This window comes from Chrysoperla carnea, chromosome 1, assembly GCF_905475395.1.
Source record: "Chrysoperla carnea chromosome 1, inChrCarn1.1, whole genome shotgun sequence".
NCBI classification, from domain to species: Eukaryota; Metazoa; Arthropoda; class Insecta; order Neuroptera; family Chrysopidae; genus Chrysoperla; species Chrysoperla carnea.
Window position 1 is genome coordinate 33,865,674 of NC_058337.1, and position 20,651 is coordinate 33,886,324.

Here is a 20,651-nt window from a genome sequence, read left to right on the forward strand (position 1 = left end):
ATAGTGAATTGATGTGTAGAAAATAATTCTAAATACCCCAAAAATACTTCAAACGTTCCCAACAAACACCGCAATATCGAACACCTCGAAACAATTTACCGAAATTGAATCACTCAATTGTATAAAGCTGTATAAATTGCTTAAAGGTGTAGTTAAATCCAGAAAAAAAGGTAGTACACGATTATAGCTATTCAGAAAAAAACATTTTCTGATCGGAAAATTTAGTGTGACCTTCTGGAATTGTAACAAGTTGAATATAAAAAATTTTCTATGCAACTAAAAAGTTAAAATCTCTATAAAAATGAAAAGTATAAAATCGACGTTTAATAAATTTTGTGTAACGAAAAATATGTGAAAATACGGGGAGACGGAAAAATAATGTGTTTAAAACGGAAAAAATATTTTAATACTAGTTAGAAAATTTTTTTATTTTTAAAATGTTTTTTTATTTCGACAATATTATAAAAATGCTTATAAACAAATAATTACGCTTATTAAAATCCGTGATTTTTATTCAATAATTTCATTTAAAAAGTGCTAAAAAAATTTCAAAAAAAAATGGGTAATTCTTGTAGTAGCGGGCAAGCCCACAAAGATAAGGACAATATGTCCCAAAGATCTGAAGAGTGAGTACCAGAAAATTGTTTTCCATTTAATAAATAGACAAATTGGCGCGATGATTAAATTCAACTAAAGAGCATTCCAAAAATAATTTATGTTTTTATTTTAATATTCCGTACATATTTGATCTAAAAATACTTTCTGGTTACGTTTCAAAAATAAATTTCAAATTATTCAGATCTATAAAATGTGTACATGGAATTATTTTTCAAATTTTATTCATTATTGAAAAAAATTTAAATTTGTTTTGAATAAAAAAATAATTTAATTATCGCCTTTTTTTAAATGTAAATAAGTACAAAAACTACAGAATATTAAAATGAAATATTTACATTCGATAACAAGGGTGCTAAACGAAGATAATAAATAAGGCACAGTTTTCATATTTCAATTTACCATCTACCATGTTGACGATTCCATATAATGTTGTGTTTATAGGTCGTTAAAGAGAGACGTAAGGCGTAAGGTGTATATGTACTAATTTACTGACGTCATAACATAGTTGTCATACGTCATTGCACAGGATCGTACTATATATGATTTGGTTTTAAAATTACAGACTGAAATCAATAGAATTATTTTTATTATTAAAAATAATTTTAATAATTTCTATTTAATGATAAATATTACTATATCGATCATATTCAAAGGATGCTCATCACCCTTAGACAATTTTAGATAAAAGAAATGATTTCCTTAAAAAAGACAAAACTACAATTTTGAAATAACAATTAACTGAGAAGAGTCATAAAAATTCTAAATGACATTATATTTGTTTGTGTTCATAATAAATACATCTTACTATTAATATCCTCTTCCGATGATTTATTTTTTTAATATCAAACTTTGGAGTGTCCATAATCCTTATCAAAACGAAAATGTGTAAATGTTTTGCTTCCAAAATACTATGCTGCTAAAAAAGGTGTATTCATGTTATTCATGTGCGTACCTTAAAAAACAACTCAAAAAACTTTTTTTGATTATTTGACGTAAAAGTAATTTACCCTGTTGAATATTCATATGGAAGTAGGTATAATGAATAAAATTATATTTGATTTATTATTACATATAAGTTATGAAACTTTTCACAAGACAGGCGTTCATGGAAAAGTTGAATAATTAAAACAATTAAAACAAGTTAATTGATTCGCGACGTTTCATTTATTTATTTAAACTTTTTCAAGTCCTGTAAAATATAGGGGAAGGTTGGACACAGTGTAAAAATTATTTTTTGTGATTAAAAATAAATATAATATTTAAGGTAGTATAGCAGTGTCGAGGCAGAAACTGTTAAAACAAATCAGCATTTTTTAATAAATTAAAATACAAAACATCGTATAATATTTTATTGATCAAATTTAATACGTATATAAAAGAAATAAAAATCGTAAATCGAGTTTAAATTTAAATGACAAATTCAATAATCAGCTGTTGTTTAAATTTATAAACATAATTTTGAAATTTCTGTTTTTTTTTTTAAAAACGTATTTTTAATTTATTATATTGAATAAAATAAAACTTAGAACATATATTAATTATGAGGATTAATATTTAATAGAATTTAATAATGCTTAAATTCGTTATACATAATCTAAGTTATTTTTTTACAATTGAAATTTGGGCGCACAGTGCTTTTCAATATTTCCGATTAATTATAATAATAAAAATTAAATCAAAACTATACGGTAAATCTGTGCCAATTTTTAACAAACAATCAATTTCGGCGTTATTGAACAAAGACATTCAAGAGCCCATGTAATTTTGCATAATTTTAATTAATTATATCTTTTAAACGATGCAGTAAAAATATCTGATTTTTTTAATCTTAACTAATTTGAATAAATTTTTAAAAAATAGTAGCTAACTACGAACCCCGACACTGCTCTGCTACCTTAACTTCATTAAAAACTCGTGATAAAATATTAAAAGCTAGTATTTTCTTTAACAAATCCACATATCAAACTTAAGAAATATGTTTCCAAACTAAAGCTACTGACACTTTGTCGATATCAAATTTTTTCACTGTACCCCAGGTGTGGGGGGGGGGGCAAGGACCGGGCCAAAGTCTTTAGGCACAGATCAATGAATTTTTTGAGGTACAAAATTACAATTTAAAATATAGAAGATCAACTTTATATCGCCTACAGCAAAAATTATACAAGCTATCTTCAGAGAAAATTATCTTTTTACAAGCCCTAATACCTATTAAAAATTATCTGCCTCACTTAACAGTTTGCTTTAATTAAGGAGTTCAGTTTTCTTATATCAAATTCTGCATTGATGCGTGTATATTTCGGTTATGCTTAAGATTTTTTACGAAATTTTGGTTTTCGTTATGTTTCACTGGGCCCTATGCTCATGTTTGATATGAAACAGAGCTCGAAATACTTTTCTACTTTGTACCAAATATCAGGAAAATACGATCATTCACCGAAAGTGAAACTATTATTAATACAAAACGATAAATAAAAGAGAAAAATTCTCTGAATTATTTTCAAAAATCACAATTTTTAGCATAATCGAAAAATACACGTATCAATGAAAAACCACATTTAAATGATGATCCGATTTCATAATAAATCTGTGTAATCGGTCCGATATTTTTGTTGGAATAAGATACGAATATTGCCGTTGTTCCACTGTATCCCTTGACTTTATAATTTTATATATAGACTAAACATCGCCTATCTTTCCGTACAGTGAGAAACGTGCCACCAACTGAGGTAATTGCTTAGGTTAGCTAGGGATATTTGTAAAAAAAAATATATATTTATCAAAAGAATATAGGGACATTTATCAAAAAAATATACATTGAATATAGGGACATTTATCAAAAAAACATACATTGAATGTCAAATTTTCATATTACAAAATGTTTTACATAAAACAAATTTTTTACAAAATTTCCAATGGTTGGACCTAAGCAATTACCTCAGATATTGGCACGCTTAAAATCGTTTGACACTCAGTCTATATAACTCTAACGTCAATGACTGTGTCCCATCTTCCCCTATTTATGTAATTGCTGAATGCTCAAGTTAATTAGCAATTAAAAATAACTAACAGTCATACAAACTTTTTTAAATCATTATTTATTATAAATATCAAATCACGTTTTATAATTATTTATAAATTTTTTAAATGTGACTAAAATCTTCCATGCACATGCAAACCATGTGCGTAAATATACTGTTTTTGTGCTATAATTTCAGTGCAAACTTTTGATACACTATAAAATTGTTGCACAAAACAAGTTAGCAGTAGTTACGTAAATGTTATGTATAATATCTTGAAATCTGCATATGTTTAACTTTAATAATATGCAAACTTTATTTCATACTTTTATGAAATAGCTAAACGTTATTTCAAGATACTCAGTAGATTTTGCATTTAAAAATTTGAAGGAAGAAAAAGAAAATTCCCCTCTCTTCATTTTATCTCTTTGAGATTACAAAAAAAAGTCGGTTTTAAAGAAATTGAAAGGATTTACAATTTTGGCCGTTTTAAGCGATATGTACGCTACGTTATAATTGATTGTCTTTGTGTACATTTTTATCAAGAAGACTAGAAAAGAGGAGAATTAACTCTGGGTTTTGAGTGAGCCCATATACGTCCGGCACTTGTAAGTTCGCGTATCTGAATTTGGCGGCGCTGATGTATCTCACGACCATAGCGTAAAATCATTATAGTTTAAATCAATGTTATTATGAAAAATGAAGTATTTACGAGAAACACATGAATTTTGTTCTTTAATATCCGTTAGTTATAAAATGTAAACAACTAAACAAACAATCACACAACGCATAAGATTACAGGGTTATGCTATGCCGTTGACAGGTACAACGAAGTTGCGCAGAACCAATAGGCATGGTTGTGAGATATAATCAACGCTGCCAAATTCAGATTCTTGAACTTACAAATAACTGAAGTATATGGGCCCATCGGATGCATTGGCCGAGATCTAGAATGAACTCTCCTATTTTCTAGTCTTCTTGATTTTTATATTATAGTGGAAGTAGGAAAGTTCTTACTGACTAATTCCAATATCAATTGGTCACTATAACCGATATATGAGGTAAAAAAATCCAAAATAAAGTTAATAAGGCTCAACATAAAGTTTATAAGGTTCAAAATAGTATAATAATGTTGTTTTGTTTCTAAAAGATATGTACAAAAAATTTGTATATGTACTGGCTTTGGTCGTTATAACCGATATATCGTTATAATCGATGTTGTTATATAGTCGTTACAGCTATGTAGGTTTTTATATAGCGATCGATCGGGGCATTTCATTTCCGTCGTTATAACCGATTTAGACTGTAATTAATAATGGTAGAGCGTAAAAGGCTATTTTTGCATATCTTTATTTCAAAGGGAAGGACCCACTTACAAGCAGGAGTTTACCCGACTTGCCTGCTCTATTTAGTATAGTCAAGAAGTATAATAAACATTGGTATGATATTGGTTGGTATGATAAACATATGTACAGAAACGTTCCCTTCGGGACTACAGATCTCAGAACTTCGAGAAGTTTTTTAGATTTGTACCAAATCTGTTCCGTTTCTGAAAAATGTTTCAAACAAAAGTTATTGACATTTTTAGTGGAAACATTTTTGTAATTAAAGATACTTAAACTTTCAACTTTCGTTAAAGACATTACTTACTTTAGTATAGAATCTAAAATTTATAATAAATTATCCTTAAAAAAATAAAATATAAAAAGTTACAAATTGCGTCTTATTTCAACCTCTTACAGATCTTTTTCGAATTGGAAAATAGCCTATGTCCTTTTTAAGGCTCTAGACTTTCTCTGTACCAAATTTCATTTAAATCGGTTCATCAGTTTAGGCGTAATTGCGTAACATACAGACAGACTTTCACAGAGTTACTTTCACATTTATAATATTACTAGCTTAATACCCACCCGCTTCGCTAAGTTTTAAAGTAAAGACTAGCCAAGACCACCGCGTTAGAGCCCTCACCTCCCTTGCTCTCACTTATTTTCCTTCCTCTAACAAACAAACATCCTTACTTTAACATTTCTAATATATAGGAATAAGATTTTTGAACTCGATGTCAACAAAACATTTTATTATAACTGGTACAAAAGTAGCCTAAGCGATACAAGTAGTGTCAAGTATGTTGAAGAAACACAAGTCTCATTTTTATACACCCAAGTGTGTGTGGATTTGTGGAAGCAAAACATACACTTCTCATAAAGAACTCTGTTTATACAGTGAGTTTAAAAATTAATACACTCATTGTAATACATATTTTATTGAATTCCAAACTTTTATTATAAGTTCATTAGTCTTCTGTATTGACGTTACGATAGGTACATGAAATGCAGCCCTGTTAATTTCCTCATATATTTAATTCAATAAAATATTTTTGTTTATTTTAAGGGTTGTTTATCCCACGAAATAATAACAAAAATAAATTTTAATTTTAATCTCAATATAGATCTCCAAGTTATCAAGTCACTACCAGTGTTAAAAAGAATTCTATACCATCTACGAAGCAAATAGAAATATTAAATAATACTACACCAGCTTCAAATGATGCCAACAATAAACAACATTCGGGCATTATTTTGGAACCTTCAACTGCTGGGACAACATCATCTGGCACCACATCACCTGCAGCCCAACAAAAACCATCTGGTGTATCAAAAGTTTTAAAAGGTGTTGCTACGTCCAGTATATCAGGTACATTTCTAATTATTCCTTTAAAGTTATGTTGCATGAAAATTGAACTCTTTCTAAAGCACATAATTTTTACTAACAGATTCCATCTCATTAAGTTCACCACCTGCTGTTCAAAGCCCGCGAGATTTTGAGAAATTTGGAGAACCATTGATGCCACCACAAGTTCAAAATTTATCAGAAAATTTACAACAATTACTAATGGGAAAAATAGCACAAGCAAAAACTACTAAAAAAAGCAAAAAAATTGTTATTTATGTTTGTGCCGCCGATTCACAAGGTAAATACAAAAAGTTTTAATTCTACTCGAATTGATCGGTTGGATTCGATTAAATTGCTTCTAATTCGTTTCAAATCGCCCATATTCATATAAAAGTTTAATTCCTTTTTGTTCGTGGAGAATATCTGTTGAGTTTGCTGCATGTACGAAAACGAATGGGATAGTATCCGACCGAAGTTCCGGCTTCGGCCGAAAGAACCACCTTCGGCAAAACCTTTGACTTCAGCCCGAAATCCGGCCGAAGCCGATAAATTGTATGATAATTTTTTTATCATCTCTATATCAAGTTCTAGAGATGATTTAAATTAACTTTCTATTTTATACAGACAATACAAATCTTCAATATTAAGGTTTTAATTCATTTATATTATTAATTGTAGCTTATAGCCAATCTTGGGCAAATTTCTTAAACTTTTTAAGCCTTTGGCCGAAGGTTGTGGCGATAGCCGATTATCGGCTTCGGTCATGGCCGGAAATCGACCTTCGATCAGACACTAAAATGCGCTCGAATTAAATCTCCCCATCCCTGCTTTGTGATAATATTATTAATATTGAAATAATACTCCTTTTACAGACTGTTGCGTAGAAAAGGGATCATTACATAACGATATCTATCCAGAAATTCGTAACTACTGTCGTCAACGTGGTTATGAATTACATATAGTTGATTTACATTGGAAAACATTTTTAGAAAAACAACAAGATCATGAATTTCCAGAACTATGTTTAGGTGAATTAACACGTCAAATGGAAGTAGCTTATATTATACCTGTAGTTTTTTTAAATAATTCATTGGGTACACCATTATTACCAATAACAATTGAGAGTGCTGATTTTAAAATGGCGCTGGACGCCGCTGAAAATGAAACAGCTCAATCATTGTTACAAAAATGGTACCAGTTAGATAGTGCTGCTCAACCCCCATGTTATCGTTTACAACCCATCGCATCACATATACCTGGTTTCAAAGAGAATTCGTTGAGCGAACGTGAACGGGCATTAGGTGAATGGCGATCAGAAATTGAACGTATATTAAATATAATGGTATCAATCTTTCCACAAGAATTACGTGACACATACCTTACAACAGTAGTGGAACAAGAAATACATAATACTGTATTAATGAGTCAAGAGTTAGCGAAACGATGTATTTGGTTACAGAGAATTTATACACCAGGTGTTCGAACGCCTGAAAATATATCACCCGGTGAAAAAGAATTGCAAAGGCGATTAAATACTATTCAAAATGATTTAAGGGTGAGTACATTGTGTGTTGTTTACTTAAATTTATTTAATTTCTCTAGAGCAGGGAAGGGAAACCTTTATACGTATCAACGTGCCATTTTTTCAAAAGAAATGATGAATGAGGCCATATATAGACATGCTGTCAAATAATAACTTCATTAATACTTGATAATGAACTTTGTAATCGGTGGCATGGCTAAAATATTGTATCTTCCGCAATTAGTTTGCCATCCCTGTCCTAGAATCAAAAGATTAAAAATCAGTCCTGAGTTGAACCCTCAATAAGCGAGAAAATTCTATAAGATCAAAAGCCTCTAATAATGAGAAATATTCCCTCTTCTATTAGTTTTGAAACTACTGCTCCCATAAATGCGCAACTGAGACACTTGGCTAAATTTTTTTTAAGCGAGACAAAGAACAAAAATAACAACCATTAACAATCGGCCTATTACACTATTATGTTTTTTTATAACTTAAAAACTTTAACAAGGATAAAAAACGGCGGAAGCTTGTGAAAAAGGATCCTTATCGGTAGAAACTTTTTATGAATATGAAACCATAAGTCGAAGAATAAAACAAAGAGAATAAATTTTTAAGAACTATAAAGCTTGGACTCAAAGTTTGTATATCTTTTTTTCAAAATGAAAAGCCTGTGCCGCCTTTAAATTTAATTTTAGTGGTGAGCTACACATATATTACATATTATAGGTCGTTCAAACCAAAGTGGCACACTCTCTCTCTCTCTTGTTCGGTGCCACTTTGGTTTGAACGACCTGTGCAAAACATAAATACAAGGGATTTTAACGATAAGATGTCAGCGCCACGAGTAAAATAATGTAAACCATATTTGTTAAACTCAGCTGATTTTTTCATTGAATAAAAATACAAAAGATGTTACAATATCTATGAAAAAAACACTTTTTTAAAATGAAGGCAACACACTCTGTTATGGTACACACACTTTGAAATTTTAAGTATTTTCACTTACATGCTGTTAAGCATTTTATTTTCATTTTTACTATTTTACTATACTTTGAGATTTTAGGAAAGCTTATATTGGAATTTACAGTTTTTGAATATTTGCACATTGCACAATTATTTTTATGTTTTATGTTTTTATTTTTTTATGACTATTCTGTATACAACACTATAAACAACATTTCCGTTAAATATTATATATCTATGCGAGCTAACATATATAGTTCTTTTTTCTATCGCTAGATAGAATGTTTTTTTTAGCATTAAAGTCCCAATGTTTTGTATAATTTACAAAAAAATGTTCACTGGGTGCTATCAACAAGTTACAATTTATAAAATTAGAAAAAATTCTACCAAGTTAAGAAAACGAGTTATCACGAATTTTCACAATAATTTTATTTGATTTATAGAATCAATTAAGTGAAAAACATATTGTCCGAATACCTGTTAAGTATGCAGAAGGTGGATTGAATTTAAGTATTCCCGAACATCAACAATATATAGAAATGGTTGATGCACATTTATTAAAACATTTAACAGCGACAATAGATTCCATTGTCGACGAACATCAAACTAAAACATTGTTACGACCAAGTTATGGTGTTAGTGCAGAATTATTCGAAGAATTAAATCATCAAATTTATTTTTGTCAACGAGCCGCACAATGTAGTGTTAATCGTGAAAAAGTTTTAAACGATGTTAAAAAGTAAGAAGTCGCCACTCCCTACATAAAATTCAATTAAAGTTAATTATTGCATTTTTTTCAGTTATATTATTGGCACAAATGAACAAGAGGGACCTTTAGTAATTTATGGACCTGGTGGATGTGGTAAAACGACATTATTGGCAAGAATTGCACAATGTTCACAACAGTGGTTACAAAATTCATCAAATACGGGTACTGGATTTTTAGTGGTGCGATTTGCTGGTACTAGCGATCAATCAAGTACCACTGAACAAATTATTGCATCAATTGCCAATCAATTTTCAATATTAACGTATGGGCATATTTGTTATTCTCCTCATGTAAGTGATAGTTTTTGTTACATAAGTTATATTATCTCCTAAAACCATTTTTATGTAATATTTGATCAAAATGGTTAGTTGTGAACCGAGGAGTCGTATCAGGATTGTTTAACAACACTCGTTATATCTTATATGGAGTTAATACACACAAACAGCTTCCTGATTCTTCTAATATTCTTTAAAATTCTTTGTTTTCCACGTATTCGTTGGTCTACTTCTAACTCCTAATCCTTCGTGATTATTTTTAAGGATTTTTGGCAACAAACCATCAACCTGCCTTCTTCCATTCTGTCCAAACGTTTTAATCATGCTAATATTTTCATTTTAATTTTTGCAATTATATCTAGGTGTTCAAAGATCATTTTCGTTTAATTCTCTAAAAAAATTTTCTTTACCAAATGGCAAATTCTGAGAAGAAGTTCACGGGTATTTCATGACTTTTTTCTAGTCCTTGGACATTTTGCCAACACTGACGGATCTTAGATATTTGACTTATTTCGCCCACAGTCTAATATGGGTCTCCTTATGAAAATGTTTTAGTTACATTATTAAACACTAGACAGCGCTAGATATGTCGAATCCAAATAGCGGTATTAGTAGAAAATTTAAAATAAATAAACAAATTTTAATTTTGTATAAATTCTATTTATAAATATTTTCATTAAATTAATTAATAATTTTAATTAATTGATAATAATATTGCTTTGGATTCGATACTGATAGCATAGCTATGTAGCAGTTTTGGGAACTAACGCGTACATTAATAAGAGAACATATGATCCTGATGCATTTTATATAAGACCTTTTTGAAGCATTTTAGTTTGTAACGCCCTGTAAGTCTTAATAAGTCTTAGTTAGTAAGTCTTAAAAATTCTGAAAAAGTCTTAGGAACTGTGAATTTCTAATCGTTTTCAGACTTAATAAGTCTGGATAACTCTGAATTAGACAGTCCAAAAACGTTAAGAAATTCAGAGTTTCTAAAACTTATTAAGAATTATTCTTTCTTCAAATTATTTTTTTCACCAGGGTGTAATTCGGGCGAAACATTTAGAACCGTTTTTAATGTGAAAATATAGACATTCGCCTTTTATGAATAACATTTTTTTTTCTACAGAATATTGAAAGTTATCGCAATATTTTACCAGAAATACTTGCTGCAAGTAGTTTAGCCGTTTGTAATGCACCAGGTGTAATTATAATTGATGGAATCGATCAAGTGAAGCCATATGGTACAACAAATATAAATTGGTTACCAGAAACACTACCTACAAACATTAAATTAATATTAAGTGTAACAGAAAATAGTGATGTACATCGTGAAATCTCTTTAAAATTACCTGAAAAATGTTTTGTTAAAATGCCATTACTGGGTCAAACCGAAGCAAAAAGTATACTTATGAATTCTGTTATGCAATATAATCATTCAGTTAATTCAAAAGTACAAGATTGTGTACTAAAATCTGTACAAGAATGTACACTGCCATTATATGCCAAAGTGTTAGCATGGCAAACCTCTTGGTGGGTTGATAAAGATCATGATATTGTACCGAAAGGAAATGTAACAGATCAAATTATACAAATGTTGGAGGAGTTAGAAACTATTCTTGGAAAAGATTGTGTTGAACATGCCTTGGCTATATTAACATCTACTAAATTGGGAATATGTGATTCTGAAATGTTGGATTTATTGGCGTTTGATACAGCATTTGAAAGTAAAGATACCTATGGTAAGTTTTTATTTTCTGATCAATTGATCGATTTAGGATAAGTATAATAAAGAAATTAATAAAACAGAACAGCAATTTTGGTCGTCATTATATGTTAGATTTCTTATTGATGCCTCGATAAGGGTATACAGCAGAGTCTCGATAATCCGGAAATTTCCAGTAATCGGAACAGTTTTTGCCCAGCCAGAATTTTCCACAACGCTCTTTACAGTTACTAAAAAATTATATTGTTTGTTTGTGTATAATCCAATATTATGATTCTTAAAACACAATAGCATCATAATAAATAGTATTTAATGCTGCGACTATAGTCTCGCTTAAATACATACATTCTAATGCTGTTTTTGCAATGCTTCATTTTATTCATAATAATTTTTCCATATAATCCCAGTAATCGGAACACCTCTGGTTTTTATTGAGTCCCCATTATCGAGACTCTACTGCATAGCCAAGAATTTTTGTCTTTAGTATCAATATGAATATTTATATTTAGTATTCAACCACGGTTTACTCATGAGTTACTCAGAAGGGTTCGCTGATTTGCTCGTCGGAACTCAGTCAATGTGTGGTTAACTCTGATAAATCAGGGGTGTGGTAAGGCTCGCAATCCGTCAAGTGAATATTATACTTTAAATTATTGATATTATCATGTCATTTCAAGAGCCGTAGTTTAAATCACAAGATTCATTGTAAGATCCTAAAGGAATTATTGATGAAAAACTGATTCAATCTCAGCCACTGCTCCTTAAAATATTGTTAAATAAAAACTGAGAAGACAAAAACAAGTCCAGTAGTTTATAAAGCGACTTTATTTAACACAGTCGGTTTTTTTTTTCTTTTTCACTTTTTAGTAAGGATTTACAAATACCTATTCAATGAAACCCTCTTAACATAGTTTGTCGACTTTCATTTTTTTTTTTCACAATATGGCGTATGGTTGTCGCCATATTAAATTTTAATTACTGCCATCTTTAATGACACTCGTAAGATTAAGATAATAATAATCGATTGACGTACCTATCAAAAATTCGGCCCACGCGTTTGGTCTTTTGTGCCACAAAGGAAGAAACATGCATTCACACATATATGGACTGATAAAGACATTACCACTCCTTTGCGTCGCGAAGTCGGGTAAAAAGAGACAAATTTTATACTGAAGAACTAATTATAAACTTTAAGGCATAGGTATTAATTACAGACCAAAAAAGAATAACGGAGCATGACTTGGTACTAATTAAAATTTTATTGCGTTTTTTTAAAGTTTCGTGGGCACCAGCATGTTTATTTTGGTCAAGATTGACAAAACATTTGGGACCATTTTTACAGTGGACGTTAACATATGGTGGACTAACCGTTCAATGGAGAGATAATATACTACTAAAAACAGTTGAAGAACGTTATAAAAAGCATAAAGAATGGGCAAATCAAATGTTACATGATTATTATATGGTAAATAAATTTTTTTCATAAGTGATTTTCAGATCACAATAAAAAGAATCATTGATTTGATTAAGCCTTGTTTTACATTCAGTCGCTGATCGATACTTCAAAAAATTCAAAATTTATTTTGGAGCGGAACTTAGGGAAAATTAGTTTCCATGGTTCTCATACACCTACAACACTCAGTGTAGTAATTTAATTTGGTTTTTTTAAATTTTTTAGGGTAAATGGTGGGAAGAAAAAACTCCTAACGTTAGTGCACGATTAATATCACAAGAGATTCGTATTGGAAAATGGTATAATAATGTTTTGAAATTTAGAAAAATTGCTTTATTAGTTAATTTTCAAATTTTATGCATTGTTTGTTTCAATTTTTATATTTTTGCATGTGATATTTTTATTATTTTATTATTTTTTAATAAAACTTTTATTACCTTGTTTGGTTTTAATTTATTTTCGTTTTTTGTTTTGTTTTATTTTTGCCATCAATTGTTCATATCCGTAGCAAAAACAAAAATTTGTACAATAATGATAATTTGCTTTTTCATATGCCTGATATTTAGGAAGATTTTCTACCTTTGATTCTATATTTTCATTGATAATAATTTAAAATATTTCATCGCCTTGTGTGGTGAAAAATCGAACTATATTTAGAAAAAAAAACTTGATTTCACACGACTTAATATAATCCAACATAAATTGTCCATTTTTATTATTTTAAATTACCTAGCTCATCTAGTTCAATTGTTCACCACCAATGGTGCATCGCTTAACATATTTCTAAAAGTTTAAAAAATCTCCATTCATTTGTAAATACCAAAAAATTTTACGGAAACTGATTTCGATGCAAAATTTTGCGGTTGTGACGTTAACAACTTACTAATAGAAATTAAAATAGAAATTATCAATATGTAAGCATTGTTGCACCTCTAAACGGTTAGTGATAAGAAAATAGGGGAAATTTGACCTTTTGTAATAAATTGAATTATAAAGGACCTCTTTCAAATTTTAAACAAACTCGAAATATTACTAATAATCAAAACATTTATATTGACGACAGAAATCAAAATTAAAAAAATTATTTAAGAAAAGACAACTCTGTAACTTCAGGGCAATAATAAAATCTCTACTGAGCCAAGCTCATCGATAATCAAATCCGGTCTCAACAGAACCGGATTTTGGAGTATTATCGGAGCAAAAAAAAAAGATAAAGATAAAATAAAAAACATAAAATGAACAAACAATTATCATTCGAACAATTTAACAAGTCTCAATCGATAAATTTTTCTAATACCAATTTTGCAGTTGAAATCGTAATTTTCTTTAATTCACAAAAAAACTATTTTCATTATAACAGTTTCCATAATTACCTTCTCACATTCTTCAGACTATTCAATTATCTTTTGAATATAAAAACAATTTATTAAATAAATTTTTAATAATTAAAATTTCAGTCACAATCGTCGAAAACTAGAAGAATTACCATATCAATATTACAAGGTAAATGGTGAAAATAAATTTTTAACATCAATATTTTTAACCGATTTAAATTGGATATATGATAAAATATGTGGTTTAAATAGTTATCAATTATTGGAAGACATATATTTAATAAAGAATCAATTAGAAAATGCTCAAAAAATAACAATTATATTAAAAAATTTTATTGAAATGGCAGCGGTATCACTAAACTATGATGGACGACAATTTTATTCACATTTAAATTTATATTTAGAAGAAACAAGAAAAAAAGGTTTAGTTGATAAATCTGATGAATATGTGAAAATTGTGAATGATTTGTTAGATAAAACAAAAGCACCACCAGTCAATTCATTAATTACAATTAATGTAAAAGATCATCCAATGTTAAGTGCAACTGATTCGAAAGCAGCTTTACAATTAGCTAACCAGAAAAGTATAGAACAAGCTGATATCTTTACGAGTACATTTGCATTTGATGTTGTTACTAGATTAGTGGGAAATGATTATTTTGTTGTTACCGTTTCCACTGAAAAAGAAGAAATTTGTGTATGGGATATTAAAAAGTAAGTACAGTGTATTAAGTTCTAAAGGTGAATGCATTAAACAGACTCACAATCTCACATACGCCAGTCATATTTACTACCATGAAGGATAGAGATACGCAAGACCATCTTAGTGCTCAAAGTAATTAAGATAAAAGTAAGATTAAGATAAAAATCTAAACTTAAGTTGTTAGAGAAGGATAGAGAAGTTCATATCAAACACCTTTTTCTACACAAGCGCCATTCCGGTTAATTTAAGAATTGTTTTGCTGTTTTTCAGCTGGACACTTTTTATCTCTATTAAAGAAGTCCTCCTTACCTTACTCTGCGTGAGTCTACTCAGGATTCACAATCCTGACCCAACCCTATTTTGTCCCTTGCTATTATTTATTATCAAATTTCGTTATCGACATGTCAGCCCTGGCCGATCTACCGAACTAGTCAGGATAGAGATAATATGACAATTATTACGTATTTTATTTTTTCAAAATATGTAGTAAAAATTAATTTTTGGTTTTTTTTTTTTTTTTTTTTTTTTTTGATGCCATACAATAAAAAATCAAAATACTCGTTTTACAAAATCTTTAGTAGCTTTAGCGATGTACCACGATACAATTTTTAATGTCAGAATTGCGTCATATTTACAAAATAGAAATCTTTGTGACATGTAGAGAACATCTTTTCGGAGAACATTTCCTCTCATGTACGTATTAGAAATTATTTAGAATGTTATAAAAAATTTCGATAACTCCTTTGTTCTTAATAAATGAATTCACTTATATTTTCATTAATATACTATAGATGATCGATAAATATGCAGTTGAGAAATACGGTGGATCTTCTGTCGTTAAATTTTTAATTTAATTAAAGGAAATTAGGTATTGAATTATTGCGAAGTCAGGTCTTTCAGACAGAATTTTCTCCAAAACTTCAAAAGGAAGGAAGGCATACAGGATGTGTGAACATATTAGGAAGCCGAGTAAAACAATTATTATTATTATATTGAGAATCAAAACGCTGTATTTTTGAAGGACTTATTGATATTATTCGTTATCATGTAAGATTCATGCTAGATCTATTTTTAGGAGACCTCTTTCGGTTATATTCGGCAATAAAAATTTTGTTCAAACATTATACTACATTATTTAAATGGTATAATTTCAGGTGTAAAAAAGTACGTACTCTAAAAGGTGTTACATATCCAATAAATTTAATTCCAATTGATGAATTTCGATGTATTGTACTGTGTCGACGAGAATTACGAATCTATGATTTGGATAAAGGGCAATTTGTTACAAAATTAAAAGGTGTTATGAATCAAAAAATGCCATATTATGGTCTTCATGACGAAAATCATTTAGTTGCACTTAGTCGTAATCGTATGTATGTTAACTTAATGAATTTAAATACAGGTAAGAGAACATTGCTAGAATTAAAATATATTCACATTCTAAATTAATGTTTTTTATTTTAGGCGATTGTGTTACTACTTTTAAAGCTGGTGAAGATAGATTTTTGAATTCCCTGCTGGTTTCGGGGGATGGACGGTAAATATTATAAAGTATTACTTAATAATAATAGTAGTTAGTCGGTTTCTCGGGATCTAAAAGGTCCAAAATGGTACTGAGAAGCGGCTGACCCAGTTTTAGGTACTAGTCCTTCATCATATGAAACTATAGAAAAACAGTAAGCCGTTAGGGAAGGCCGAAGACTCCCCAAATCTTCAACTGCAAAGCACCATATCTATCCAATATTGTTGTAGCGAGACTGACTACCATGGCTTATAGACATTTAGGGATCTACTTGTTTCTTTGTAAATGAAAATCATTCTCATACATAAACATTAATATCGTCAGCACTTCGCTTTCTTTATTGATTAATCTTGTTGCTTTGTTTTTTTGTGTTTTCCGTCTTTTATCTACTTTTCCGGTTTTTTAAGATCTTTTTGCTTCTTAACACCATCAATATATTTTCTTAATTTTTCTATTAATTCGTTACTATACTGGATTGTTTTTGTAAATTTGTTTTAGTGTTCTAACATCTTCCCAGTCAAGGGAATTCTTTTTAATTAAACTTTTTCTAGCTAGACCTCATTTCCACACACAAATGTATATCTAGTAATTACTTTATACAGATTAATTTTCTTTTCCAAAGTAGTGATAGTATACTGGTGAATAGAAGAGGCATACATCATCTTCTTTCGCTTTCATCATCTACTATATTTATACATCTCTGACACATTCATGTCTCAACTTTTCTAGTCTAATCTTTCTTTAATTATTGTATCAATATTCTTCATTAATAACCTATATGGCATACTTACCCCTAAATGCCATATAGATTATTAATGCAGGAATAGTACCCTCCTTCTCGTTGTGCGGACTAGTTTAGATTATATATTTTTCGATTAGAAATATTTCTTACGTCAAGAGTCGCCAATAAAAAATTAAGATTCTCTCTATTCTTGCCGTAGAGACAGTTCTTCTTTGCAGTTCAAAATTGATTTTATTTATAATTAATTCTTATTAGCGGCTTATTATCGTACCATGGATTAACAGCTGTTTTAACTGCTCGCTTATGTTTCGGAATATAAATCCAGAATGACCTCTTCTTTCCTTAGATAAAAAGCTACCTGTTAAAAATATTAAATTAATATTTTAATTAACTTTTAGAGTGTTAGTTTGCGGTGATGAAACACAAAAACCTTTTCCGTTATTAGTTTGGAATTTAACATCGAAAAAATTATTATACGATTTACGAATTCCTCACCATGATTTTATTACATCTTTAGCTGCAATTACTTATGAAGGTAATAATAAGATTATTCTTGAAATAAACATTTTAAAGTTAACATAATGTTTTAATGATTCCAGGAAGTTACGTGTGTTGTGTGTGTCATGAACTAGATGAACCAAATCCAAATTTTATTGTTGTATATGACTTACAAAGTGGTACATTATTTAAAAAATGGAAACCATCTTGTAATACTGTTTCATTAGATATAAGTTCACAGGGTGGCTGTGTTATTTCAGGACTTGAAGATGCTAGAATTTTAGTTTGGGATTTAATTACAGGTAAACAATATATTCCTTTCAAGTTTAAACAGCGTAATCAAATAATCTTGAAATTTTAGGTAATTGTCGTTGGACGTTATACGGTCATACCGCTCCAGTCAATTTTCTACGGTTAGATCCTGAAGGTAGTTGTTTACTTTCGACAGACAGTCAATGTCGTGATCGGTCAATTCGTATGTGGGATCTTCATGAAGGTATGCTATGATTAAAGTTCTGTCTCAGGTTTACATAAACCTGGCATAATTATCCCTAGGAAAATATCCCCGCGCAAAAGTATACTTTAATTTTCAATTACAAACAGGTAGATTTTAAAAGAAAAAAGGGAATGGCAAAATACAATCTTCCCTTTTAAATACTGAAAATAGTGTTAGTTTATAATGCAGAATTCAAAATTTTATGCGGTCGCAGGTGTTACATAACGTTAATGTTCATAGCCGCTAAAACAGAAGGTAAATTTATATTAAAACTAGCTATTATCCGCGACTTCGTCCGCGTTTTTGTCCTTAAATAATTGGAAAAGATCATTAAAAAGTAAATAAAATAATATGAAACAAACAGGATGAAAGAGATACAACTTATGGACATCTGTTCAATCGGGTTATTAGACATACTTTTGACCCAAAAATTTATTTGTTTACAAACATATTAACTATTGCTTAAAAAAATGGAAATAAAGAGAAAATAGGATTAAAACTAACCGTTAAACTTTTTATTTTTGTATTAGGTAAAACTGATTTTTCAAAAGTACACTTCTTCGATTGTTTCACACAGATAAAAGTATATGTGTCAAATAATCAGCTTCCAATTTTTTTTTAAATGTAAGAACCATATCTGATAACCATAGTGGAACTGATGTCCATAAATTGTACATCCTTTACCCTGTTTTATAAAATGTCAAAACAATAAACAAAAGTTTTTTATACACTTTATAAATAATAACGTTCTAATATAATCTTACTTCTATCTTTCACGAGTTACGAACAGTATTTCGAAGTCACCTTGCATTATGCAACAACACCTACGGCCACATAAAGTTTAGCAATCTTCAAACTATATTCATTTTTAGAATACAAAGGCGCAAACTGAATTATACCATTTCATTTTTTCTGCTAGAATCATTGGTCTATTACATTTCAATTCAGGTGGAGTTGATTAATTTGTGGGAAACACCGATAGGTAAATAGATTCTATCAGTTAAAATGGTTCCTTATGTGATAATTAAGTATTTTAAACAATAATATTTTCTCTGGGATTTTTTGCACTGGTTCAATGTGAATGTGAACAATTAATTGTAAAAAACTTTTTAAAAAATTTTAGGGCATTTAATGGCTGTTTATACTCCAAATGGAAATTTAACATCAAGTGAAATAACCAAAGGTGGCAAATACGTTGTATTAGCATTAGAAGGAATGGAAACATTAGTCACATTAGAATTGCGCGGTCCAAGACTTCCCCCCACAGACCACAGCCAATTATTTTATGGCAATCCTGAAAATTGTGGAAAAATTTTTGATTTAAATGAACAAGATAAATGCTGACCAAAAAATTAAATTAATTCTTCTCAAATTATCATTTTTAATACAACACAATAGTTTTATATTTAATTTTATGGTGTTCCAAAAATTTCATAATACCAACTATGTTTGTAAAACAGACTCACATGTTTGCAAACATATAACCAAGCTTTGAAACACGATGTGTCTTATATACGAAATACAAATCTGAGATAATCTCTTAACGTTTGATTATGCCTCTTAATTAATATAAATTAATTAAGTGATTAGAATAAATGGATTCATTTATTATGGTCCAGTACCTTAATACATTACAGTCAAATCCGGTTCTGATTTTCCTCAGATTTGTTTATAATGTTGGCCTAATGAATAATCCAAATTTGTGGCCTCGAGCGTCGAATGCAACTTTGTCAAAAATTTCGGCATTTTTTCAGGTTTTGGCGATTATAATCGTAAAGGACTAATTTTTGGTAGTAACTTTACAGGATGTTTTTAAAGTAGACTTTTGCTACAAAATGAGACTAGAACTGTATCTGTAGACGCAATAGTTTCTAAGATAAAGCCTTTCAAGTTTCATTTTCACAAAGCCTTTTTTTTTTTTGAGATAAAGCCTTTCAAAGTTTCATCATCATTTTCTCGAAATTCGCAATTTTTTGCAATATTATGAATTAATTTTAACCCTAATTCTTCGTAGCCCCTCGTAAAACTGAAACAAATTTTTAAAGCGTCAGTGTCAAAATTCATTCAGACCGACAGAATATTGCAAACAAAGCGCAGTTCGAAAAAATAATAAACTTCGAAAGACTTTATCTTGGAAACTATTGGGTCTACACAGACAATTCTAGTCTCATATTGTAACAAATTTAGTCTTCTTCAAAACCATCTTGAAAAAGTGCATAAAAACTAGCCCTTTAGGGTTATAATCGCAAAAATCTTAAAAAAACGGTTTTTTTCCATTTTTGACAAACTTGAATTATTCATTGGGCCAACATCATAAACAAGTCTGCTAAAAATCAG

The 20,651-nt window shown here is 29.5% G+C and overlaps 1 protein-coding gene across 1 annotated transcript; it reads left to right on the plus strand.

Moving 5' to 3' along the window:
* The first annotated feature begins 508 nt into the window (after nt 1-508).
* LOC123305342 (NACHT and WD repeat domain-containing protein 2) lies at nt 509-20,210 on the plus strand. The gene is made up of 16 exons (XM_044887033.1): nt 509-626; nt 6,085-6,329; nt 6,409-6,606; nt 7,181-7,863; nt 9,240-9,535; nt 9,597-9,855; nt 10,970-11,582; nt 12,844-13,031; nt 13,245-13,318; nt 14,477-15,067; nt 16,211-16,458; nt 16,521-16,593; nt 17,719-17,855; nt 17,920-18,120; nt 18,180-18,314; nt 19,438-20,210. The coding sequence occupies exons 1-16, from the start codon at nt 559-561 to the stop codon at nt 19,656-19,658; spliced, it is 4,230 nt and encodes a 1,409-aa protein (XP_044742968.1). The 5' UTR covers nt 509-558; the 3' UTR covers nt 19,659-20,210.
* Nucleotides 20,211-20,651: the final 441 nt, after the last annotated feature.